The 26933-nt window shown below is 36.5% G+C and overlaps 1 protein-coding gene across 1 annotated transcript; it reads right to left on the bottom strand.

Annotated features, from left to right (window-relative positions):
* Positions 1-1900: 1900 nt before the first annotated feature.
* LOC125842686 (uncharacterized) lies at positions 1901-26449 on the bottom strand. Its single transcript, XM_049522017.1, has 22 exons — positions 25281-26449; positions 18545-18660; positions 18011-18216; positions 16879-16998; positions 15546-15674; positions 15331-15456; positions 14850-14905; positions 14657-14756; positions 14439-14556; positions 13840-14049; positions 9359-9683; positions 8135-8228; positions 7795-7903; positions 7092-7363; positions 6863-6990; positions 6314-6548; positions 5393-5581; positions 5002-5291; positions 4213-4414; positions 3892-4134; positions 2488-2567; positions 1901-2398 (listed from the first exon to the last, which is right to left on the bottom strand). Exons 1-22 carry the CDS (start codon positions 26096-26098, stop codon positions 2251-2253), a joined length of 4314 nt encoding a protein of 1437 aa, XP_049377974.1. The 5' UTR covers positions 26099-26449; the 3' UTR covers positions 1901-2250.
* Between the last annotated feature and the right edge of the window lie 484 nt (positions 26450-26933).

The following is a 26933-nucleotide window of genomic DNA, read 5'->3' as shown; positions in this document are numbered from 1 at the left end:
ATCATCACACCAATAATAAAAAATATGATTTAAAACAAAAAAGGTTCAAAAAAATAAATTAAAAACTCCCGGGGTACGTTTTTACTTCTAGGACTTATGTTTTAATGTTCGGGGCTGATGTCTCAAATTTTAGGACTTACACCTTATGGATCTACATCTTCAATTTACACCTCAGAGCATTTTTGGTACGCCCCGCCCCGAGACTCGCCCCAAAAAATATTTTTGAAAACACTAATATATATATATATATATATATAGCGAACCCTCAGCGGGCGCGGAGAAAGAAAGACCAAACACTTCGGTCTAACGGGAATGAGTGATGACGAAATGAAAAGATGAGGCGGCCTCGGGCACCCCCCCCCCCCTCCTCACTGGATGGTGCTTGTGTGGAGGGTGTATCATCTGAAATCGGGCTTGAAGCTCTCACCTTACCAACAAGCTGAGAGTTGATGGTCGTTGGTCACGACTACTATCAAAAAGCATATATATTGTTTTGTATTGTATCGTACTGTATTATTTTAATAAATATAACGACTGAATAGATCATATTGTCCTTTGTCGTTACATAATGTCATGCATCCATCATTGGTCCATCGACTATGTATTTGTGTTTGAGACACATGCACTTTTGTCTTTCAACTGATTTTCATTTTATGTTCAATAGGTACAAGCCTGAGTTAAGGTGCCTAAATGAAATATGCGGACAACTTTAAAGAGTCGCATATGACTTGAGTCATATTTTTATTTTTTTATGCCTTCTTCAATGGTGAAACAGGTTTGGACAATTTCAGGTTGTTGATCTGCGGAGTATTCAACCAGCCATAAGGGCAGGTGAATCCTTCAACTTAAACTTAATTGACTACTTGTCTTTATTATTCTACTGTAATTTATGTATACATATACCTAACAAACTCCATATATGGCACGTTCTTATCACATATAATACATAATGCAACCCTTCATTTCATCCCATTCGCTTCAATACGATGTATGACTTCTCGATCTCTTTATTTTGTTGAATTATTAATCTAGTATACTTGAAGTTTCCTATCATGGGGATGGCCTATGTATCGATCCTCACCTCCACATCCATCTCATGTGATGTGTCATTAAATTTGTACTTCATGTATTGTGTCTTAGTCATACTCAACATGTAATTTTTAGACTCTTGGGTCTGAATCCAAACCTCCATTTTAGTTTTAAGTCTATTACATATATCATCTTCAAATAGCGTAAACAATGGTACCTCCCCTCGAATATGTCGTTTCAGTTCATCCATCACCGAGATAAAATAAAATGGGCTAAGAGTAGATCTCTAGTGTAACCTCATCTCGATTGGGAAGTGTTGTTCTAAGTCTCCTCCCACTATTTTTCACTCAAATTCTGACTCCATCGTACATGTACTTAATTGCGAAGTGTATAAATAGAAAGTTTAATATACCTAAGCTTTAAATGGTTTATCCACTAAGAAGATCGAGTAATACATACCCCACGCCACCCATTAATTTGATATCTCAATACCAATAAACCTATTCTGCAATTGAATAACCCTAGTTTCCACTATGCCCTCGTTTTGGTATGAACTAAACATATTTCTTTTCTTAATTATATAGAGTTGAAAATATTCCAGAATAGGACAATATTTTTTGTTTTCCTTGAACTTCCCTTAGGTTAACAACAACAAAGCAACATCTCTTATTTTGAAGTTGTAAAAAGATTAGTGTATTATTTTTCGACAAAAAAGCTGGTCAAATGCGAAGATATCTACCAAAACAATAGTTTTAAGAAATCTACTTCTTTGGAACATACAAAAAAGAGCGAAAAAAGACCGGCTCAAGCCAGACTAATTTTTGAACTTGTATTCAGAAATCATATATGTAGGTAGAAAGGCAACAAAATTAAGGTAGGAAAGCACATCTTATTGAATAAAATAAACTAATGAACATCACCCTTAAGATTACATTAGAATTTCCAGAAGAGGGAGGGAGGGATCTCTTGGATATTTACAGTGAAGAAACACAACTGCACAACCAAAAGCGGGGGGGTGTTACACAATGAATGCCTCTCTCAGTATGTCTATCTACTCTTTCAACTTTCTTCTGTTTTCTACCCAATTCCTTTCTACATCTGTGACAATTCACTATCTAAATGACTATAAAAAGGCCAAAAGAGGGTGATGCAGAAAAATCAAAATGAACCCAGAAAAAAGATAGGGTGTTAGCGGAATATATTCCTCTGCTCAGCTGAGTATTATGATTGCCAAAACAGTTCAAAGTCATTGCTATACAACGACCTGTCTTGAATCTCCAGATTAGCAACATGCCAATTTACGAGCTGCAATTGGATACATTTACACAGAACCAGTGCAAAAGGAAATATCCACCACTCACTTTCATCCCTGCAAGAATAAAGAGCAATGTGAAGTTTCACAATAGTACGAAATTGAATAAATTTCAGACAACATTGGACAAACTTCAGTCTGCTTACATGTTCCATGGCTGGAAGTAAGGAAGCTTTCGGCTTGACTGGGTGATATAGTGGACATATCCACAGACAAATGCGACAATCTGGTATGAAATTGATGATATACAGTGTAAGTAAGTATAACCCGAAAACTGTTGGCTAACTAATAGTTATTATTTATTTTTTTAATTTGGTAATGTTGTATTCCTCAGCGGTAAGGATATGCTGGAGACCTTCAAAATGAAGCAAAAAAAAAAGAGGAAGCTACTTACAAAGATCCTAACAAATAAATACTAGTCCTAAGTCCTAGCTAAAAGTTATTAACACCCTCAGTGAAGGGTTTAGACAGTGAGGGGCCGCTCAGTAAGATGCATTAGAAAAAATAATGCATGCATTAACTATGTGTATTACTGACATCTTGTTTCGTACACTTTTTCAACCTATCATTAGGTATACACTCTATTTGGTCTAATGCTAAGTACAACTAATACATGACAAATCATGGTATTAGCAATGGATGCATTAGTATAGTTAAAGATTCAATTGTCCCCCTCAAAACCTTTTCCACATCCTTTCCACCGTATTTGTGGATGGTATTTTTGTAAACAATTTTTTTTTTTTTTATGTAATGCATGCTTTTTAAAACAAAACCCAAGAGTGCATAAGAAGTAATATCAGCATTACTAATACAACACCCTATTCAACACTATTCTTGTATACCCTACCATACGACCCTGTCGATAAAAAAGAACAGAACTTCTCGAGACAACAGAATCAGAGATATAACTCAGCCATCTCAGCGGATCAATACACATCCCAAGTAGTTGACACACTGAGACGTATTTTAACTTGGACAGGGTATTGTCAGAGTGCCAAAAATGTGCACTGTTAGAGCAGAATGGTTCTTCATCAAACAGCCTTTTTATGGTTGTAGATTATGCAACTAATATTCTGGTAATGATATATGTTAAGAAAGTGGGCACAGTTTTTGAGATAAACCAAAGAGAGGATAACATTCAAATTTGGGAGAGGAAGTAATTTGAGGTGATCCCATTCAGAAGTATACAAAAATCACAACTCCAAACTAATTGACACTTTATCAGGGAAAAAAAAATCCTAACAGAGGAAAAGAACAGAAATAGATTTAAGTATATTACAAGAGAAAATGTGAAGTCCTATACTAGGGATGATTTTATATCGAACATCAGCGATATTGCAGCTTTCCCTCCATCAGTCAATCAAAGAGTATGACACATTAAGTAAAGAGGAAAGGAAAAGAAAGGCAGAAGATAAGGACAATTTAAAGAATCTGACCATTTCTTGGCCCAAGGAAAGGTATATAAGTTGGGAAAGGAACAGATAGATAACTAAAACAAGTTGGCAACAGGCATAATTACTCTTTTCTTTTCAAGAATAAAGGTTACTTACAACATTAATCAGGGATGTAATGTTCCACAAAGCATATACACGTGCAAGACCAGCAGAACGCCTTTGTCCATGACTGAAGAGAGCATTAATTCCAGCAGGAAATGGAAGTAACATCCCAAGAGGTAAAACAAACAAAACCAAAAAGACATCTGCCAAGGAAATCGAATACAGCTGGAGCAAAGTAAGCAGCACTAAACTAAAATCGCCCAGCAGCAATATCGAAATGACCAAACCAACAAGATCCTGCAATATTAACAAAATGTCCTCAGTATTGAAACTTAAAAGCCATCCTCCAAGAGATGTAGAGAGAGTAGGGCAGACCTGATGACCAACTGGTTTAGTGTTATGGATTAGAAAAGAGAGAACATAAAACAGATCTCTTTTCTCCTTGAGCATCTTTAAGCTGTCAATGTCTAAAATCCCACCGTAAAACTTCCGCTTTACAGTGCCTTTGTCATCCCCCCTTAAAATTGATTCATCTCTTAGATAACCCGCAGGATTCTGCCCGTCTATGCTGCTATCACTGCAAACAATGAAACAAACAGATCAATTAGGCCCTTGCAGTGAGAGGGAGTCAAATAAAGGGAATGATGTGAAATCAATATTGATACGTTCCCTCACATTAATTAGGTGAAACTATTTGGGGCCTAGTCCAAATAGCAAAAATGGCAGAGACTGGCACAGATAATGTTCAAGTATGCAATAGCTATGTATTGCTCTTCTTTTCTAGCAATACTCCAATTCCAGAGGGACGTTGGATGTTATTATAAAACGTTTTAACTTGCAGACATGAACTAATTAATCTAGGACTTCAGATGATTAAAACCCCTGCCGTCTTTTGCCATTCCCCTCCAACCCCTTCTTCAGTGACCACAAGATATCCATATAGAATTTTCACAATAAATGGCAGAAACTGCCAGCAATACGAACAATGTATTTACGATTCATACATATTTAATATGTATTCATGACTTGTATAGAATAACAGATACAACTGGAATGATGGGAAGTATGAGAGTAAAGAGGAATGCCAAAATGGAGGGGAGTGGAGACAAAAAGCAGGAGAAACCAAATAGACTATCTGAAGGGAACTCTAAGTGCACACCATACCATGATAGTTGTTCACTTCTGGAACCTTCATCAAGATCTTCAAAAGGCAGTAGTCCAGTTTCTTCTTCGATAACACACACCAAAAGTCCAAATTGAGTATAGCTGTCGGTTGTTGCTTGGAACGACGCCAAATCTACGCGGATACCATAGATCCTTAAAGCAGGATTGGCAAAAGTCTCGAGCCATCTTAGCACTGGGCGAAACATTGTACCAAGGCAACCCCGGCGTACTAAACGCAACTGAGCATTCAAACCAGCCACAAGACGGTACCATGTCGTAGGAGGAATGGACTGAAAACAATTGAATATCTTAAGTACAAATTGATCAAAGCATCGGGAAATCCCATACTTCTGTCTCTAAATTCCTTTTTAATTTTTAGCGGATGACTAACCTGACTCATCAGACTGGTAATAACGTTATCATTATTCAAAGAGAATGGAGCCATATAACTTCCATCACCACCAAATAGAAGAGACATCGGAAACCTCTGGTGAAGACTAGGAGGCAGATCGCTTCGCTTCTCATCACCGCCAAGAAAAAAGTCCACATATACTAGCATTAGATCAGGTGTTGCTGCAACCTACAATCATGGAGACCCATAAGATAAGGTTGAGAAGTCATTCTCGAACCATATGCTTCAGTAAAATTTGCTTTTGGGACTCTACATAGAAGACCAGATAAAAACAGGGGAAAATAACACTTAAAACCTTTTGAAACTGTAAAAGAAAATCATCATTAATATATTAAGAAAAGTTTAATTTAACATCTGACAAATCCAAGCAACACTTCTGATATGTCACCCTTTAGAAACTGTTGAATATGGCTGAAAAAAACAAAATTAAGATGGAAGTCTTTTTAAATTTTAGGAAGAAATGGACAGTGGAAAACTGAAGAGACAGCAGATGAAATAAATTTCGAGTTATAGTACGAAGTAATACAAGTTAAAAGGCACACATCAGTATGGCTTTTACTAACAATAAGTAGAGGCTAAGCTATGCCATAATAGAGATGCTGTTTTTCCTGCTCAACAGGATATAGTTGTCCTCTTAAGACCTGGCAGAATGAAGATGCTGTAGTTTCAAACTTAACAAAATGATTATGCCACTTTATCAATGAACAAATAAAGTTCCACTAGAAAAGACCCAAGAGACTGCTACCTGCATAAAACAATCATACACAAAGCCCAGAGTACAAAAAATGGAGTTCGAACAGCAAATAATAGAAGCAAAATTTCACACATTCTGGTTTCTAAACGTGCTTAAACACAAAATTCGGGTAAATGATACTTGATCAAAGCCCACTATAAACTAACCTTCAGCCCCTCATAAAGAGCACGTGATCGACAAGAACGTAAGCAAGCATGATCGTATTCTGACCGAACAAATTCACGAAGACGTTGTAACTTTATTCTACGCCGCCATTGCTGCCATGACCATGCAAGAGGATACACAAGGATACAAAGAATGCTATGCACTGCTCCTTCCCACCATTGGTAGGCAGCAATAGTATTAATCTCATCCACAAAGGTGTTGAAGGCACCCTCATATCTGGCAGATGAATACAAAACCACTGAATAGCTATTTCCCAGTTTGTAATTTATTCTTTAAAGAAGATGAAATTAAAAAACCAGATTTTAGGAAAAACAAATTAAAAATGAAGAACAACTAAGGGAAAATGGAGGGAGAAAGAAATGTATATATCCTCTTCCCTCATTTTCCTTCTGAAGTAATGCAAGAGAAAACTTGAAAAGAGCCTATCCGAAGAAAGACTTCGATGAAACATGTGAAACAGCCAAAGCAAGACACTCTAAACAAAAGAGAAAACTGAAGATACCAGGACAATAAAAAAAAAACCATCTTACACGACTTCTTTTATTTGCTGGGGAGGAGTATGAGACAGATGCCAGGGTTCACTGAATGTATTCGGACCCAAAAAGTACAATCTATAGACATGGCTTTGTGACTCCTCAACCCTATTTGTTTCCAAAACCTGAAAGAAAGAAAATGTCAAATTTCACCTGAGCCACGAAAAAAGTATACAATCTAATACAGTGCATTGTTGTATATCAGCAAGCAAGACATCGGACAAACCTCATTAAGCGACTCCAGAAACGGAAATGAGTGATCAATTTGAGAACCCTGTTGTGTGGGAGCAGGACCAGGTGACTCATCGACACCAACATACTTCATCCGAGCTACACTAAGAACTAAGGCTAACAAAATGAGAAAACCTAAAAGGAGAAAAACAAACAGCCAAGGCCCTCCAAATGTGTAGATTAGTTCTTCAAGAGCTGTATAACAATGAGGCATATGGTATCTCTCTGAAACACATTGGTAAGGACAAGGACGTTCCGTAACACCACCTATTACAAGGAAAGCCCCTTAAAGTCAGTTTAAAATGAATCAACCATAAATCAGTATAGAAACTGTGTAGAGAACAAAATTTCACAAACTTTGAAGCAACAGGATAAGCATAAAAATATGTCCACAATGCAGGAAATACACAGATATACAAGTTAATCTCACTGATATAGATGTTCTGTATGTTACTTATCGATCAACTAGTAGACTTTCATGAAGAAAGAGATTAAACAATGCGGAGTACTTATTTATAAGTAGACTGAACTCTAAGTGTCTTGACAAATTCATATCTTATTTTCTTTAAACAAACCCCCACCCCAAAAAAAGCATCTCTATATTTGGGGAAAGTAACTCATATCTGGCCTCTTTATTTACTCTATTATATGGTGAAAGCCTAAGCAGCTTGCTATAAACATCTCATCATTTGTCATACCTCGAACAGAAATATAAACAGCTCGATGTGGGAGTTCATCATTTGGGCATGAAATACAAAGGGCTCTATCAGATCCCGTGACATTCTTGAAAGTACCAAGTGGGCATTCCTGTATAGACACAACAGAGGAATTCCAATAAAACAAGGGAAAATCATCGATCCAGTCATTTCTGAATTCAGGGAAGGAATAAAACAGTTGGAAAAGGCAACAGGTCGATGTTATGAAAAAAAAGAAACAACCCCCCACCCCCTCAGGAAATTCTTTCCTTGACTTTCTCTCAAGCTGTTTCAAGTAGAACCTTAAACAACGAAAAGCTTATAGATATCATTTGGCACTTACCGCACAGAAAATCCCATAAAGCCCTCTTGGACATGGCTTTCCAGACAAAGTTCCACTTCCACCAATACCACCTTGCTCTCCACCCGATCCACCCCTGAGGAAACAGCACACACAACAGAAATACAACAAACGTAAACTCCTGGGACCATTATTAAATTGATAAGTCAACAAATGTACTGGATTACTAATTGATTCGAAGGCTCATTAAAGATCTCTTCTGAGGCTATTCAAGTATCACTCACCTCCAGCATAAGTTATTACAATAATTTAAGAAACTTTCCGAACAAAAGAGCACACTAACAATAATCAAAACATATTGATGAAGAATTCTTAGTATTACCTTTAATTAAATGAGCGCTGTCAGTCATGGAAATCTTAAATACATTCATAGTATAGTATCCAACTAGAACAAACGTATCAACACTTGGAAAACTTCTAATCCACTCACTTTCTCCAAAAAGAAAAAGATTAAATAATTCAGTCTCTATTCTCTAGCAGCCTAGTATTAACTCTTATTTAACTGGATCTGAGACCGAAGACTTAATATTTGGATATATGAAGCAGCAAAATTGCACTTGAGGTTCTGAAGTACATCCTACCCATTAGCTCATTGGACAAATACTAATAGATGCAACTAATAAACTTACATCACTAAGAGATAATTCGTTAGAATGCGTCATCAGACGCTCAGAAAGTATTGTAAGCAATGTAATCAGTAATGCCATACCTCCAAAGAGAACAATAAAAAAGTGTCGCTACAACTCTATCTAGTCACTGAAGTTAAACCATGCATCTTCAAGTTATAACCAGAGAATTTGACAAGAGAGTCAACTACATAGCAAAGTAAACTGAGTAGCAGCCAAAAAAATAAAAGAGAGAGATGCAAGCACAAGACTTAATATTTGGATATTTCAGGTCTAACTATTTGCATCTATTGATAGTGTAACAATACAGTCAACAAAGTAAATTGTTCACGAAGATAAGATTGCCCATCTTTTGATGCATTTAAACATGGTATTACCAGCACACTAGCAGACAGTAAAAATGGCTGCTCCAGAAATTTCTATAGTGCAAAAACTAGACCAAACAAAGATGCACTAAGATGACTACACAAGCTATCCACAACCTATCAAATGAACCACATTTATCGCAAATCACCTTAAAAATAGTGCAACTTGTGAAAATAAAATAATTAGCAATATGTTGTTTCATATCAGCACAAACCTTGTATAGATGCTTCCATTCACAGTCGCTAAAGGTTGATACACATCACCCGTAGGAATTTCTGACCAGTGAAAGTGTATCCGCCCACCACCTCCACCTCCACCACCACTGGAACTGCTAGTCCCTCCAATGCTTGACATGATGCCAGATTCACCAACATTCAGTGATTTCAAAAATAATAGAATACTTCCACCGGATCCACCTCCAGGCCCTATGTACTGACCTCTAGTTAGATAATTCTTCCCGAAAAGAAAGCTGTCCCCGTCAGACACAACTTTGCCTTTAACCGACAAAGACATCAGGGGATGCTCCAATGAACCTATCACTGCATTCGGATGTCAACATAAAAATAAGAGAGACAGAAAACAAATTAACACAACATCCAAAGATGGCTTACGAGAAAGCATTAAAAACCATAATCATTATTCCTCACAAATAATCGAATAATAGCACGTAATTGGACTTCATTCAACGTGTAATGCACCAGGATAACATTCACACCAGAACTGATATACCTTTGACAAATTATAAGCATTCAAGCAAAAACCTGCACTTGATAATGGCTTTAAATAAGTAAAAAGCACACAGAAATTGACAGGTTCGAAATTTTTTTGCAAATGTGATATTTTTATACATATTTGAAAAAAAGAGTATATCACATTTACAAGATACTTTACTTGTTCGCTAACGCTTTAGTTTGAAATAATCAGCAGAGCTTAATAAGAGAAGTGAGCTTAGCAGAACAATCTATAACTATTTATAAAAAAAATTGGTAACTTCTCTATATGTTAGAATCCGAATCTTACAAGAGTTGTAGTAGCCCCATATTTACAAAGTACTACCTACATCTTTGATTCTATGATCCTATGTCTATAATGAGTCTAAAACATCAATAATAGAGACAGGATCATTTAAAAGTAACTGATTACACCAAAAACACAGTAGCAAGATGCAGTTAATCTTAGAGCAGGTTTGGATTGGCTTAAAAGTTGGTCAAACCTACTTTTAAGTCATTTTTAACGTTTGTAATGCCCCCTACTTTTTATTTTTGACTTAAAAGTCATTTAAGTTTGACTTTTTATTTTTTGACTTAAAAGCTACTTTTTTTAAGTCAATCCAAACGAGCTCTTAATCTGTTGCATATTGTTCTCTATGCTCTCAAAACACCTAGAATTCCTCTCCTTCCATATTGTCCACCAAATGCTTGTTGGGACTATCCTCCACCTGCCTCTATTCTTGGCCAACGAGCTTGTTCCCAGCTTGTTAAGGCCTCTGTGATTTTCCCAGGCATGCTCCATGCTATTCCTCTGAGGTTCAAAAACAATCTATAACTTTTTTTCAAGCTCTTTGATCTGTTTAGTCAACCTTTCCGTCTGAAGCAAATTTTCTAGGTCCAAGATGGTTGGTTTGGAACAATCCAATGGATCACTTGATCCACGCTCTCTTCCCTCATCAAATAGGGACAACCAGTCATTTTATCAACCAAATCTACTTGGACCTTAGTGGAGGAAGCAATTACAAGTTCAAGATTGGAGAGAATCAGCAATGAAAGAAAAGCAACATGGAACATGACCACCTTGTCTCTATAGGAGTATATGGAACGAGAGAGTGATGTAGAAAGTACTAAGAGATCTTTTTTATTTCACTTGTACTTTGTAAGGAGAAGATATTTCTGCATCGTTTGTTGGGTAAACTTGGTGGAAGACAACTGTCTCAAGTGCATCTTGTACTTACTTTTCAACACTGACTTGGTGCTTATTAATGGAAATTTTTTATTTATAGAAAAGGGTATTTGGACCTTAAATGGAGAAGTGAAGAAAAAGAGGAAGAGCACAATGGAAGAAATAGCATTAGATTCGGATATATTATACAATTATTGCCATGTTGGAGAACACGAAGACCCTAGATCTTCAATCAAGGAACACCCAACTATGACTCAATCCTAAACTAGTTGGGGAGTAACTAGCAGTGTCACATGTACAATGCTTGAGGGAAGATGTGGACCAATTGTTACAAGTCACTTTTGGTTGCTAGTTGATTATGGTGGATGGTACTGAGTCTGATTGGAACATCACATACTGCAGTAAAGGATGTTATGTTCAACCGGGTTTTCTGATAAAGGATTTGAAGATGTAGAAGCATGTGACAAAATAACCTTTGGCTAATATGTGGTACTTAAGAAGAAAAAGGGAAGCTTGGCAGGTGTGGAAATGATTTTGCACTGACCGCTAGTCTCCTGTAACTGGTTAAATTTTGGTGCACCAATGAGGTATGTACTAGTATTTAGTATATATAATTGTGTATTATTTGTAAAGAACCATATACTTGGGTGCAGATTTTGTACTTCTGTATACCACTCGGGAGGGGGAGGGAGGGGGGGATTTGAATGAGATGTCTCTCCTTCAAAGTTTAAGTAATGAGGTGTTCAATTCATCCAATAAAATCTGATTTTTGGATCAAAACACGATGAATGCAGAGTGGATCTGACCTCGATCAAATTTAAGACTCACTATAGATGCGACAAAAAGAAGTGGGATTAGGGGTGACATTGTTATAATGTGGGACAAAAGGGAATGGGAGATTTATCATAAAGTGAACTGCTTTACTTGGCTTCTGGTTAAAGAAGTAGTATTGACACATGAGAATTTGAATAAGATAGGTATTCATCTATGTTCTAGATGGGTATTATGTGGGGAACAGGTGGAGACAATCAAACCATCTTCTTTTACATTGTATGTGGACAAACCAGTTGTGGAAATATTCATTTATCTGAGGACTAAATGGGTGAGGCCAGGGAAATTAAAAGGACTGCTAAACTGCTGGAACAAGGATGGCAATGCAGCCAAAAAGGAAGGAAGATGGAAGATTGTCCCTGCATGCATTTCATGGACAGTGTTAAAAGAAAGGAATAGGAGAGGTTCTGAAGAAAAGTAGAGCAACTTGCAGGAGTTTCAGATGAATTGTTTAGCTCTGTTTTATTTTTGGTGTAAGCAGAAATTAATAGCTCAAACGGAAGATGTTTTTGATGTTTTAGATTATTCGTAGAAACAACAGATAGTTGTTCAAGCTATAGGCTGTAATACTTTTGAAGGGGGGAGTACATATTTTAATGTAGTATTCCTGGTGGATATATAGACTAAGGGGCCCGTTTGGCCATGCGATATGAAATCATGAGATGAAGTTGAAGTTTTGTTTGGACATGCAATTTGGACTTTGTATGTTGTATATTTTCTCATAAACATAAAAACCCATAAGTTGTAAAACTATTAAAATTGTCCCAATTCGTGATACAATCTTACCAAATAAGCACAAGTTTATAAAATCGCATAATATACTATCACAAAGATTTTCTTAAGAAATACAATATTTATTGATCAAGTTTTAATTCAATAAAAAATGAAATTAAACATAAGTTTTGGTGTACTACTCTTTTATATAATCCTCCAACAAAGTACGGACAATCTTCTCACGTTGAACTTGCATTTCTCGTTCATATGATTGAGAAAACGAGCCACCATTGTTAGTTTGAGTCATTTGTTGGTCAATTTGATTGGTAAATATATTTGATAAAAAATAATGAAGTTGGTGAATATAAATGATAAGAGTAGAAATTGATTTGAAGTAATAATATATTCTATGTTAGTGAGAATAATCAGAGATATAAATGGTTTTAAAAGTAATGATATGAATTATAAATTTTATTTACATATGAAATAAATGGTTAGTAGATATATATGTGGAGTTGTTTTTACCAAATATAAACTTGTGGGTCAATTTTTGTATTTGGAAAATCCTAAATCATGATTTGGGACCAAATCATGATTTGAAATTCCCAAAACATGATTTTTGGAGAATTTGGGATTTCATCTCATGATATGCAATCAGCATGAAATCGCATGTCTAAAAGTTGATTTCATCTCATGATTTCATATCACGATTTCATATCGCATGCCAAACGCCTACTAATTTTGAAACATGTAACTTTGTAAATTACTACAACAGTACATAGGCAGTACTGAGCCATATTTACAATTCATCAAATCCAGCTATCTGATCCAAAATTGAGTCTAGTACATCTATTAGGGAGATAGTACCACTGGAGTATAATTGTTATAGACTAATTGTTACCATTCTCAAAAAGTGGCATTTAAAACTGTTGCAGCTTAACATTTAAATTTCTGCATTACAAAGCATACACTGCCGTTTTGCAGTCACACCCACGGCATGCCATGATAATGATTCTACTGCGTATGGAGGAGACTTCAAGCCATATGAAGAATTTTCCACTTTTAATACAAAATCAGTAAAGCAATAGATGTTTATGCAATTTGTTTCAATTACCCATTATTAATATATCATCCATCTGCAGGTTGGTCACTTTTCATATAAACAAACATCAGATGATTAAATTATGAGAAAGCTACAGCAGGGAAGAAAGTGGAAGTTGGGGAATATAGTCAAGAAGACAAACTCAAACTTACCAAGAGCGCCACCACCAGAAGTTGATCCAGCTAGGCTACTATTCCCACTTCCACTGCCGAGTTCACACGGCAAAGTGGGATCTCCATATGTGATGCCACCCCCAATGCAGCTTCCATTATAATATCCATATCCGCCTTCACCACCATGACCAGCACCACTACCAAGACCATTGCTCAGAACTTTTCCTTGGCCTACTCCTCCAGTGCAGCCTGTGAAGATGACAAAATGAAATAGGTGAAACAATGGGGTTTAATGTTACATTTAGAGATAGATTAAGTAAATTGTTGTAGTTTGATTTGTTTGACAAATAAATTATTGAAAATTGCATCTAAACTTTGGGCGTTTTTATATAAGAAAGTTGACTCCCTTTAACAAAGGAATTTGAACTCTCAAAGCATTGAATAGTATATATCACTAGTATTCTCAAGCTTATCATACATTTTGAATAACCTAAAGATGGAAGAGTGCAACATTTGATCTGAGCAATCACTAAACCCTGCCTAAGGAAAGCCTATAGATACTAAAAACAAGGGGGTGACATAAAACAAACTTAAGATGGTCACATCAAATATAAAACTGAAGGAAATTAAGATCAGACCCATTCCCGATGTGCTAATAATTCCATAAGGTTGCACATCTATAGTCCTTGCTCTGTGGAAATGAACAACAGATCCTTCTATGAGGCCTTCAACAAGGATATCTTCAACTCGACAGATCTGCACATAAAGGAAGTATTAGAGTAGCACAAGTGTAATGTACAATCAATGCACATATTATATACAGATTTTTGTTTTGGTACTGGGAAAATAATGGCACCTGTAAAGTAAAGGACAATGAAGAGTTCACATTGCAGTCTTCAGGGGGGTGGAGCAATTCAAAAGGACAACCTGGACTATCACAGTTCAACTTTGGTTTCCTACCAAGCACCAAATATCCCATTAGCAAATCAAAGAAGCATCTTAGGTAAGAAAGAATAGGGAGAAGGAACAAGGAGTAGTTAGCAACTCACACAGCATCTGCTGTCGCATTTCGTGAAGGACCACGCAAAACGGATCCTGGACCAATCTACATGCAGTAAGAGAAAAGTAGGGAAGAAATTAAAAGGAGATATAATATATAGAACAAAATAATCAACTCAAACTACATATAAAGGCAGAACATAGACTGTGAAAACCTGAGCAAAGACTGTGCTCAGTTACCACCTTGCAAGTGAGACAAGTGGAACACTAACAACAGTTACTCATATGATGTGTCGACTATGGCATACATTATCATGCATCAGATATTCACAGAAAGGAGGCGAGAGAAAAGGAATTACTAACTGCGATGCAAAAATCAATATACTGATATCAAAACACATTAAAAAAATCAAGAAACGAGGAAAAATCAAGTGTGTCAAGAGAAAGCAAGTATAGAACCAGTTAGAAATTTATTGCACATCGCCTACAAATAACAGAAACAATACAATACAGAAGAAGATTTCTGCTCACGTTGACACTGTAAAACAAAGACAGTACTAATCTTTGAGCTTCAATAGCATCTCCTGGTCCAGACAAATTCAGTAACCCTTGGCCATGAACTCCAAGATTTGCATTCGAACGAATTTGAGATGACTCCTGCATAAGGTGGCATTTAGAAGACATCTCAATTGAACAAACGTACGAAGACAACAAAGAAAAACAGATAACAGAAAAGAAAAGAGCACCTTAAGAACAATTAGGTTACTAGCCTCAACCATTGATGTCTCAACATTTTGATCACCACCACCATCAATTATCATTTGTGAATTCCACATCAGAAACATTTTGACAGACATTCGTAGCGCTCCAAAAACCTGAAAAAAAATCAAGACAGATAACATAACTGAAACTTCAGAACTACATTAATACAAGACACAGGCATTGGGGACAACAAGTACAAGAGCTGCAATTGAATCATGCTTCTAGTTTTCTAGAAGCACAATGAAGAACTAAGGCCAAAGAAACCAAAACTAAGCATAAAACCTACAAGTGAAACTGAGGCTGGATGAAGTTGGTATAATAGCATATAACATGATGAGAACAGAAGCAGCAATTTAGACCAGACATCATCAGTGAATAAAGTTCCAGTTTCTCTTTGATCTCAATAAATAATTATGAGAACTCTTCCTTAATTATTTTTTTTGATGAAGAACTCTTCCCTAAATTCTTAATCATGATAGAAACATTAATCTACAATAAAATAAGAAACAATACACAGAGGATCCCAAGTCATTTGGCTGCTTATGACCCCAAAAATAATCAACTAGGAAAGCAAAATATAAACTCTGCTTTTGCTCATAGACGTGCAAATCATTTTTTCAATAAAGAAAAATGGTGCTGGACCACAGTTTTAAAACTGGTGCTGCACATTGCACAAAATACAGAGTTGTTGTGATACTTGATAGCTTTTGGCATCTATAGTAAAAGGAGAGCCACTTTTTAAGTTTTAAGTACAAAATGCCTTATACAGCAATGTGAAAAGCTGGTATCAAAGCTAAAGAGGCCTGTTTCAGTCTATTCAGCTGTAGTTACCCCTGGAGCCTCTCTCTTCATTTAAAATTATTTTTACGCTTTCATATTACAGTTTCAGAAATTGCAAGACTTAAGGAGACCTTTATGGATAATGGTTAGTTAAGCTTATTAGGGTATATTACGATAGTACAGTGAGGAGGCCTGATAGTTAGCTAAGCTGTTATTTCAACTTTCATGTATAGCTTTAGGGAAGACATGAATTGATTCTAACAAGTGTCTACATTCTGCAGTAAAATAGCCACACCACAATATAATTGAATGTGTTGATGTTTCCAGTGGTCAATACAAGTACATGCATCAAAATAAGAACAGCTAGAAATTGATTCAAGTAGAGGCACAAGTTAGATTGTAACAGTGAGAGTTCACCAAGACACCTGTAAACGAAATATATGTGTGCAAAAGAGTTTACAATTGGAACATTCCATGCGCACTTCAATATAACCACAAAAATGGCATGAGGGGGCACTTCGAGATTATACCGCTTACCTTAATTACAGAATCACTCATCAAAAGCTCTTCTGCCAATAATTCAAACTCTGACATCGCGTAACGTGCCAGCCCAAAGCTCAGTGTTCCTTGACACAACAGGCTAATTTGACCTTGGACCTATATGAGAGAGATAAAATGCTTATAACCGGAAAAACAAAAGCAGAGGTGCAAACAGAAGGCAGATGTAGAACCACTATGACGCAATATGCTAGCAAAGTTACCTAAGGCATTCATGAAGTCACCTCAAGGTCAAAACAAACACCTTCACTTGTTTACCTTTTTAATGGGCAAAAGTAAATTGATTATTTAGGCATCGGAATTAACTAATTCTTCAATTAAAAGGGGGGCTATAAAGACACCTGTATTACTGGAAAAACAAAAAAGAATCGGAGTCTTTTGTATCATTTTATTCTTTGAGAGCGCTTGGACCCCCATTCCTCTTGGGATATTTTCTTTGCTATCTTTTACATATTCCTTTCACATGTAAGGAAATCAAGTTCATGTTAGATGAAAAGAAGTTAGACGTCAAGCGGGACTTAAACCTTTTCAGCTTCAATGCCCATCCTGTGACACATAATCTAGAAATACCACGAGCTACATAATTTGGAACATAACTCAATTTCGAAATTTATCTTACAATGCATCAGATTATCTGTACAACTTAAAAGTATTGGTAAAGCATCAGTACAAATAAATTGAGGAAACCAGAACAATTCCTTTTCTCCAATCTAAAACCCGTCTGTAGAAAATCAAATAAAACAAGTTAAAGACACCTAATCTGCAAAGCACAAAGTGGAGCCATAAGCACTAAACTAACAAAGCAAAATAAAGCATTAATTGCAAAACCATGCAGCAATCATTGAGAAACATATGCAATATACTGACAGCAAGAGCTTGGCATACATAATATAGAACAAAAGAGAAGGATGGGACTATATTTCTAGAGAATTAACAGAAAAACTTTTTTTTGATAATAGAAACAACAAAACTTCTTACCAAGGCTCAAGGAAAATTTCATTTCTCTATGATGCACTCAATAGATTCAGTGTCAAAAAGGTTTAATTAATTGAGGTACACATCTAGTTATTTTCATGAAAGAACTGAAAATGCAAAAGAAAGATCCATCAACCTGAACGCGACTCCACAGCAAGGGAACAGCAGCCTTAGCGTGGTTGCGAATATAAACATTCGTCAGAAGTGGCTGGGGAAGATCCAACAGGAGTGTGTCTGTAGAAGTTGATCTATTGTGGTTGTTGACAGTAAGACTGCGGGGGACATTATCATAGAAAGTTCCTGCTGCGCCAGCATTTTCTGCGCAACCACGACTGCTTCCTCCTGCAGGCAGAAAATGGAGGTCGCATTGCCTTTAGTACCAGCTGAATGAAATGATATAGAAAAATCAAGCATTTTACCTATCCAAAGGCCACAATTAACTATGTACTGAAGCCTACATGATGAGGCTTATTAACAAGTATTTCTAGAGTAAATCTTTCATCCAGACAAGAGATCAGGCATGAACCTGCTAAGGGAATAGTTGCTATGCAGAGATAGTTGTTTAATTGACCATGTGCAATATAAAATCCAAAAGCATGAGAAGGTCAATTCTCCAAAGCTTGGCTCCCTAGCTCAATTATCCTAACATGCAAGATAAACTTAGCCTTACCATATACAAAGATTTCTGGTTCATCGTGTCTACTAAAAATATCCACAGAAACTCTTCCACCACCTCCACCAGCAAAACCATCACCTCCACAAGCACTTATTCTACCAATTCCAGTCCTGCATTTGGTTAACAAGGAAGGGTTAAATGGCAGTGCAGGCAAAGGCATTTGACTCTTTTTTGCAATTTAAGACATACCAATAACTGGGCTAGGCAAATGTAATAAAATGTCAACAAAGCCATTATGCTGTTCCAGGGTAGTCCAATATATGAGAACACCACATAGAAAGCACTGAATTAGGTACACACTATGCGTCAGAAATATATCTTGATTACAAATGTAAAAGTTCAAGCTAAACCATTGGTTTGATCCAGTAAACTTAGGAGATACTGCAGATTTAGAAGAGTTCAGCATTTCTATACGTGCGCTACATATCAGCTGGAAAAAGTTATTTTAAGAAGAAAACCAATGATCCTCTCAAGTTAGGTTGTAGTCGCTTAGTGATGCTTAAGGTTAAAACTGGCCTATTTTAACTGTCATCCAGCTAGGCAAGCCATCTCATCTCCTAGGTGCTAACTATAACAGATGGAGTGACATTGGCAAGCTTAAGGATGAACAACATGAGGAGAAAGATATGGAAGAGCACCCCAATGTGTATCTATCGTCTCATACAGAGAGGAATACGAGAAATAAGGAAGGAAATCAGGAATTGAGAATAAATACTGATGGACATATATCTCTATTGTTTCGTTTGTTTGTTGTGTATAAACATGAAATAACATGTTGCATAGATGGCCGCTAGAGTTTTGGAAGGTTTAGTGTATTATTGTACTAACCTTATGTCAGTAACACCACCTTGGTGTATATTACAAAACAGATTCATTTTTAGCCTATCATCTTTTCTAGAAGCAAAACTCAAACACATGATCTAACATCATATATTTCTCTGCTTCATTACTTCTATAGTCATGCACGGCAGCACCTATCCTATTGAATAGTCTTTCAGTAGAGATGTTCCCACCCACAAGTACCCCTTTTCCCGAATTGTACTATAATTTATGCTCCTATGCTCCCTCTTCTTTTTTTGCAATGATGATGTCCAAGCCAAGTTGTGCCAACCTCGACTATTTCACTGAGTACCCGCTACATCCCATCAACACATGTAACGGGAAACTCCGTCCACCAAGACTACAGCAGATTCAAAGAACTTTTTGCCTCCATTTGAATTTGAACTTGAGACTTCATGTTTCTCCTACAATGATCACTAGGTCACACCCTTGGGTTATCCTTATCCTCTCACATTTGGTCAGAAATACATATGCTCCGCAAACATAGGAAAAACAGAGTACAGGTCACAGAAAACACCCTATGTGATTTTTTTTTATAAAGAACAAACCCCCTATTTTATTACCGGACATAATTGGGTGAAGGTCATCATAAAATAGTATTTATTTGAATAAAGGCTCTCTTTGTTCCTCATTTCAACTACTTCAGCTTGATAAGGGATGGGACCCACAGTCACCAAGGACACTGACAAGCAAAACACCAAGTAGTTTTGGAGAATGAAATTTGGAGAAGATCTAGTCCATCTCTATTAACTACCTATTGTAAAAAAGTTTCTAGGTCAACCACTTGGGCTTCCATTTCAAATGTTTCAAAATTACTCTTACAGGTAAAAGACGGAAATCACTAGTTCACTGTTCACAGCTGCTGATAACCAACAGATGCAGAAAAAAAAAATAGGGATCATCCAGGAAGGTAAGATGAGCGGAAAAAATATGAATGCATATATAGCGATTCAAAGAGTAAGATAAATGCATCGGAACAGGTCAAGTATTCTTTCATACAGCAGGTTTCTACCTTTTGTCTCTTTAAGGTGACCTATACACTCTTGTCAAAAAAAAAAAAGGTAACCTTCTATACACAATTTTCAGAATTGAATAACGTTTACCTACAACGGAACAAAAACTAATTTATTAGGTTAATGTAACAAAGTTGACGGTGGCAACAAGGTGGTGCCCTGCCCGTGTGAGAAGACCATGGAATCATATTCACTATACATCTGCCAGAACAAAAGAGCTAGCAAGAAGGGCCACCATATCTTAGAGTAGGTGGAGAAAAGAGTATATGGAGAAAACAACAATTAAAAATGTAATGCGAGAGAATGCAAATATAAATATGAACAATAATTATTTAGACAAAAGAAAGGAAACACTATTAAGTCAGCTACATATACAATGTTGTGCCCTTAAAGACACAACCCATAGGTGAAGGTGCAGCTGCCTTAGCACCTTGATGTGTACACCTAAGCGGCAATCAAGAGAGGTGAAGCGTACAACCTCTGCTTCACAGAGAATTCAGGGTTTAAACCCCTTAAGAGAGCCATTAACAACATTGATATTTTTATTTATTTTGTCCAAGCTTTCTTAGGTGCAGGAACAACTTTTGAGAAAAAAAGAAGACTTTATTAGGCTCTTTTTTGGAGCAACAGAAACTTGTGACAAGACAAACAGAATCAACAAGGAAATAGATCAAGGAGAACAAGAAGATGCAAACATCAAGTGTCACATTCAATGTTTTTTTTTAATGTGCTGCTATTTAGAGCCTTTTGTATAAATGACTATATCCACTTCGATGTAAAAATTATGAAATTGATGCATTCACAAAGACACCTTGGAAATTGATGCATTAATAAAGAAAAATATGCACTTATGTCCACTGAAGTATTTGATTAGACTAAGCATGTAAAAGCCGTCATCTTCTCCCTCCCCCACTTTTGATGAAAAGGTAAAGATTTTATATAAAGCACCAAGAAGGATTAGAAAGAGTACATCAGAGGAATCTTCTTCTAACATTTTTGAAAATATAATTATGTGTTATGACCATGTTGTGTCGAAAATTTCCATGTATTCAGGTATCTGTAACTCAGTAAAAGAATGTTTGATCCCAATTTCAAAAAAGTTGTTTCTCACACACAAATGTCTCTCTTGTTCGTATTAGTATAATTTTTTTATTTTAAAAAAAATCGCATGAACCATAATGCTCTTGGAAAAGCTTTGCCCCCCCAATAGAAGAACACAACCAAAAAATAAAATTTAGAAGGTTGAAAGAAACCAGACTTCTAAACAGAAATAGGATACTACACTTATGATAATCAAAGTGTTGAGTATGCATCAAGGACCTGAAAAATATACTCTAATTCTAATGTATACCTTATTCATATAGCAAACCCCCAAAGCAATGATTCAACAAATAAAGGAAGGCCCAAGTTTTGAACTTGTGAACCGGTAGATGTTTGGGCTAACAAACCCAATGGAGATTTCTCGATTATCAAAAACAAAAATACCTGTTGAATTTCAAGTTCTCATCATCGTATTGCACACCACTCACTACAAATATCTACTTGAGTGCCAAATATAACATGTGAATTTGTTAGAGAAAGAGCATATTTATACATGATTACAAAATTTTGGGGTGATGTTTTAGAGGACTTTAGCCTCAAAGAGTCACATCCATCTCCGAAGTTCCCTACATAAATGAATTTACTCCAAAATCAAAAGGGGAAACCTTACTCAAGATATTAGGATACCGTCTTATTCAAATACAAGGCATGAAAACCTAAAACCAAAAGCTTATTCATGATAGTGAAGGTTACAATAATATTACATTCAGCTAGCTCTCGAAGCCAGCACGGTATTTCTGAAGTTTCAAGTCTAAAGATGCGTGGATTCATTTTTGGAGGCCCTGAGTCTCATCTATCCATGTCAAGATCTTTAAGAGGCACTTCCGAGATGCCTCAATGACTTGAATAATTAAACAGCATAAAACAAATCAGTGAATCAGGATGACATTCAGTTCAAGTAAACACAACAACTTAAGGAAAGAAATCCCACTGTCAATGAACCATTACCACAAATCATTCTTCTAGTTCACAGAGCAAGCTTCCAGTAGTACATATAAAGCTTCAGTTACTTTTCACAGGCATGTGATCATCAGCATTTGATATATCAATCCTTTCTTTGATCTTTCACATCCTTTAAACCCTTCATCTTCCATTCTTTGTTTCTTTCTGATAGGACAACTTTTTTTTTTGGGATAACCGAGAAAGAAATCCGCTTGTGACCCGCCCTTTGGACCAATCACAGCCTTCTAAACTCAGTGGCTAATGGACCCGCCCCTCTACCCTTCTCCACTTAAATACCAGGCTTCGCTTTGCATGGTGTGGGGCTTGAACCTGCGACCTAAGCCACAAATCCTCCACCTTTTGCCACTCGAGCTAGGCCTTGGGGGCCTGATAGGACAACTTTTGTCTAGTTTCTTTTTGAAAAGTAAACTTTGCTCCAATTCTTTTAAAATAGAAAAACTACATGAATATATTAGGACGTTTTTTATCACATGGCACATTTATTAAAAGTTGTACTGGCACCAGGGTGATGTATTGGCATGTGCACTACAAAATAAAATTCAATTTATTCAGTACACATATAAGTAACTATGGAACTATCAAACTATATACTCCCTCCGTTTCAACAAGAGTGGCCTAGTTTGACTTGGCACGGAATTTAAGAAAATAAAGAAGACTTTTGAATCTTGTGGTACTAAATTAAAGTTATGTCAAATGTACAAAATTACCCTTTAATCTTGTGGTCTTAAACATGGAAAGTTAAACATGGAAAGCTAAAAGTAAAATGTTACCAAAAAAAGAAAGAGGTCATTCTTTTTTAAACAAACTAAGGAAAGGAGGTCATTCTTTTTGAAACGGAGGGAGTACATCATTTTGCATCCATTGTCTTACACCAAAGATCTAGACTACAACTACATTTGTTCTTGAGCTTCACAATTAACTTCCTTTCTTTCTTTTAAAATTCTCTGGTTTCTTCCTTCCATATCACCCACCACACTGATGCAGGGTGAGTTTTCTAGATGAAGAATTTAACAAAATCTTATCTCCTCAAGCAAGAGAGAGGGTTGTTGGGGGAGGGGGTGTCGGCAAAGTGTAGATTAATATGGTATTTATTTTCTAAACCAAGACACGAACTTCACGATTCAATCCATATACCTGGCATGAAAAGCATGTCCTTTTGGTATGACTGAAAAAATAAGCTATTGTTTTCAATGAGAAGGTCATATGTGAGTGCTACTGCTCGGTTATCATCAGTGGTTCATCGTACATAAGTTTTTTCTATTAATTCTACAGTTTTGAATAGATCTCTTAGTTTCTTGGGATGCTGTCCACTTAAAAAGACATACTCAAATTCGTTTTCTAGTTTGAGATTGAAGGGGAGTCTTAGAATGTTAAAGAATTAGTGTTACTTCATCAAAAAAAAAATGTTAAAGAATTAGTGTTAGCATGTAGAATTAATTTTAAAGTAATAGAAGAGCTAAGTCTTAAGGATCGGTGTTTTATAAGAATTAAGTTTTAAGTAGGAACTTGTCCTTCGTCAGAAAAACATCATGTGCCTCATATTTAAGACCTATTGAGGGGTAGAGCTTGTACTCCCAAAACAGCCTCCAAGCTTTACCTGTTACCAAATGTAGATGTAGACCTAGCACTCATAAATATATCTAGTAATTAATATCTCTCCTCTCTTTCTCATAGTATCTAAGGTCAATATAAAATATTTGAATCTCTGTTTTGTTCGGCATAAATATTTGAAGACCAAACTAGTCAACAGATGTATCTATAAATTACTAGCATGCATAGATAGCAAGGAATCTTTCAAATACCTATGACTTCACAAATATTCATACAATCAAACTTTCATCTTCCTTTTTGCAATATGCACACTTCCACCAAAACTTTATGAGTAGAGTTTATGTCTTGATGGAGAGTATATGCATGTTGTTCCTAGCGCAGCACAGAGGAATTCTTTGTCATCATGAACACCAAGCACAGATGTACCTATCTTTTCTTCTCACGCTGGCTCCTAGCTATGTAGGAAACTCATTAGATAAAATTACTAACTTTCATACGCCACCACAAAGGTTCCCAAGAAGCACACCTCCAAACCCTAGTGCATTAATGTAGGTCGATCTACTCCTGTTTTCACTTGAGCTAGTAGCAAGAAATTTCGCACCTCTTCTTTTCTACTTACTGGGCTTCCGTGTTCCTGATGATATCTCAGCAAGTTCAGCCAACTCCATCCTCCAAAACAAACTTATTTTAATCCATTCAAGCATGGTTCTTCAAACCTATCGCATGCATCTAGCTAACATATTTAATGATGTGGAAACAACCATGTGAGCAAGTACAGTCTTGTACTTGCGCAAGAGAACTTGGCATAAGCATATTTTACAGTGATATGATACCATGCATTCGCTGAAGATATTCATTGAAACATGACATAATCATTCACAAAAAACCCAGTTCAAACCAAAGGCTCATTGAATGTCATGCTACCGACATGTTGGGGCACCTTAACAAGTGACAAACTCCTTTTATTTGTCCCACGGGTGCAGAGTTCCATGTATTCCCTCAAAACCAACTCTACTATCCCCTATCAACTCACAGTCTAACGAGTCATCATCCTATAGAAAAGGAAACATATTCACATACAAACATATGAAACCTACTGAACACTAAGAATTATGGGATTACGAGAATATCCACATTTCTAGTAACACTACTAACAACATTACAAACTAATAATATGGAGGAAATCAAGGGCACAGAGATACTGAAAATTGAAATTCTAAATATATAGTAAGAAAAGGAAAATAAAGCAAAAGAAATATTACATCTTATAAGCTCTTATCTGAATGCTACCACCAGAGCCGCCGCCACCTTTGACACCTCCATCACCTCCATCAGCCAACAAACTGCCATTCACTTCTAGAAACTTGTCCACCAACAGCATTAATCTTCCACCTCCACCCCCACCATAGTCCACGGTCTTACTCGTTGTCCCACCCTTACTTCCATAACTCCACGGTGTTTGCAATGTGGACCATCCATAAGCATCACCGCCCCAGACATCCTCCGGCATCTTCTTTTTATCCGTCAAACAACCAGCCCCTCTTCCACCATAACCCCCACCTGCTCCCTCCACTCCTTGTGGTGTCCCACTCGTCTGAGCAGGCGCTGAACCAGCCAAACCAGTGGTATTCACAGCAGAACTATTACTAAACGTAGCATTATCTGCCACCAGCTGGAACGTTCCAGCTAGAATCACGGAATTCTCACCCAAAGTAAAGTTCCCAGTGACATTAATTCCAATTTCGCAACCCAGGAAAGTACACTTAAAGGTAACATTAGGAAGGACATAAAAATTCCCCTTCCCTTCTATATACACACTCTTAGTTATATTGACATTGGATACAATCTTACAAGTAGTATCCAACGATCCAACACCCCCTAGATCATCCTCACATGATACCGACGGCGGGTGCGGCGGCGGAGGTGGTGGCGCCGGTGGGGTATAATCTTGATGGAAAAGAATGAACTCGGAGTCTATATCCTCGTCTGAATAACCATTAATCGCTGAAGGGTTTACGAAAAACACTAAGAAGAGTAGAGTCAAATGAAGTGTGGCGAAGAAAGATAGAGATAAAGCCATTGACTAACAAAAATAGTCATCACATCTGACAGTGATAAAGATCGGATTGCATCGCAAAACGAAGAAGAACAAAAACCCACCTCAAAAACTCCGCCCAAACAAAGATTAAGCTTATATTTAGCAAAACCCACTTGGGTTTTTGCAAGAAAAGTAGAAAAACAGCTATAAATATAGATAAAAACAGAGTCTTGGTAGCAGAGAAAACCCTAGAATTTTTTTCTATTTTTGATGGAGAATCTCGTGGGAAAGGAGACAGAGAGGTTAGGAAGAAAAGGGTGCTTAGAGAGAGAGAGGAAAGTGGGAGATGAGGTGAGCAAATGGGGAAAAAGTGAAAATGAGAAGGAAGATGAGGGGAAGGGGGGGAAGATGATGGGATTTTGGGGGGTTTTGTTTAATTGGGGAATAGGTAAAAGGTTTGTGAGATCAGGTGGGAGTAAAAATTTTGTCTAAAATCTTTACGTTATAATAATTTCAAAATAAATAATTTGTGAGGTATAAAATATAATAATTTTAAGATAAAATATAACATCATACTTTGTATATAATAAAATAACTTATTTTAAGATAATTAAGTTTAGAAAAACTCAGTTTCCAACCCAACTATTTGTATTATACCTTTCCAATTAAATTGGACTTAGCAGAAAATATCTTTATTAAATGTGTTGACTTGTAGTAGTTAAAGAAAAAGGAATGAAAATGTTTTCAAAGTATTTAAGAAATCTTAAGGGAAGTTCTATTGTCCAAGAGACAGAGTGTGAGAAAAATGTTAATTTTGCTGAGTAACAAATATTTTCCAGTTCATTTTTACTTGTCACTTATTTCTAAAATAATTTTT

The sequence above is a fragment of the Solanum stenotomum genome, chromosome 10 (genome assembly GCF_019186545.1).
Source record: "Solanum stenotomum isolate F172 chromosome 10, ASM1918654v1, whole genome shotgun sequence".
Lineage (NCBI taxonomy): Eukaryota > Viridiplantae > Streptophyta > Magnoliopsida > Solanales > Solanaceae > Solanum > Solanum stenotomum.
This window is presented reverse-complemented; position numbering and strand designations above follow the sequence as displayed.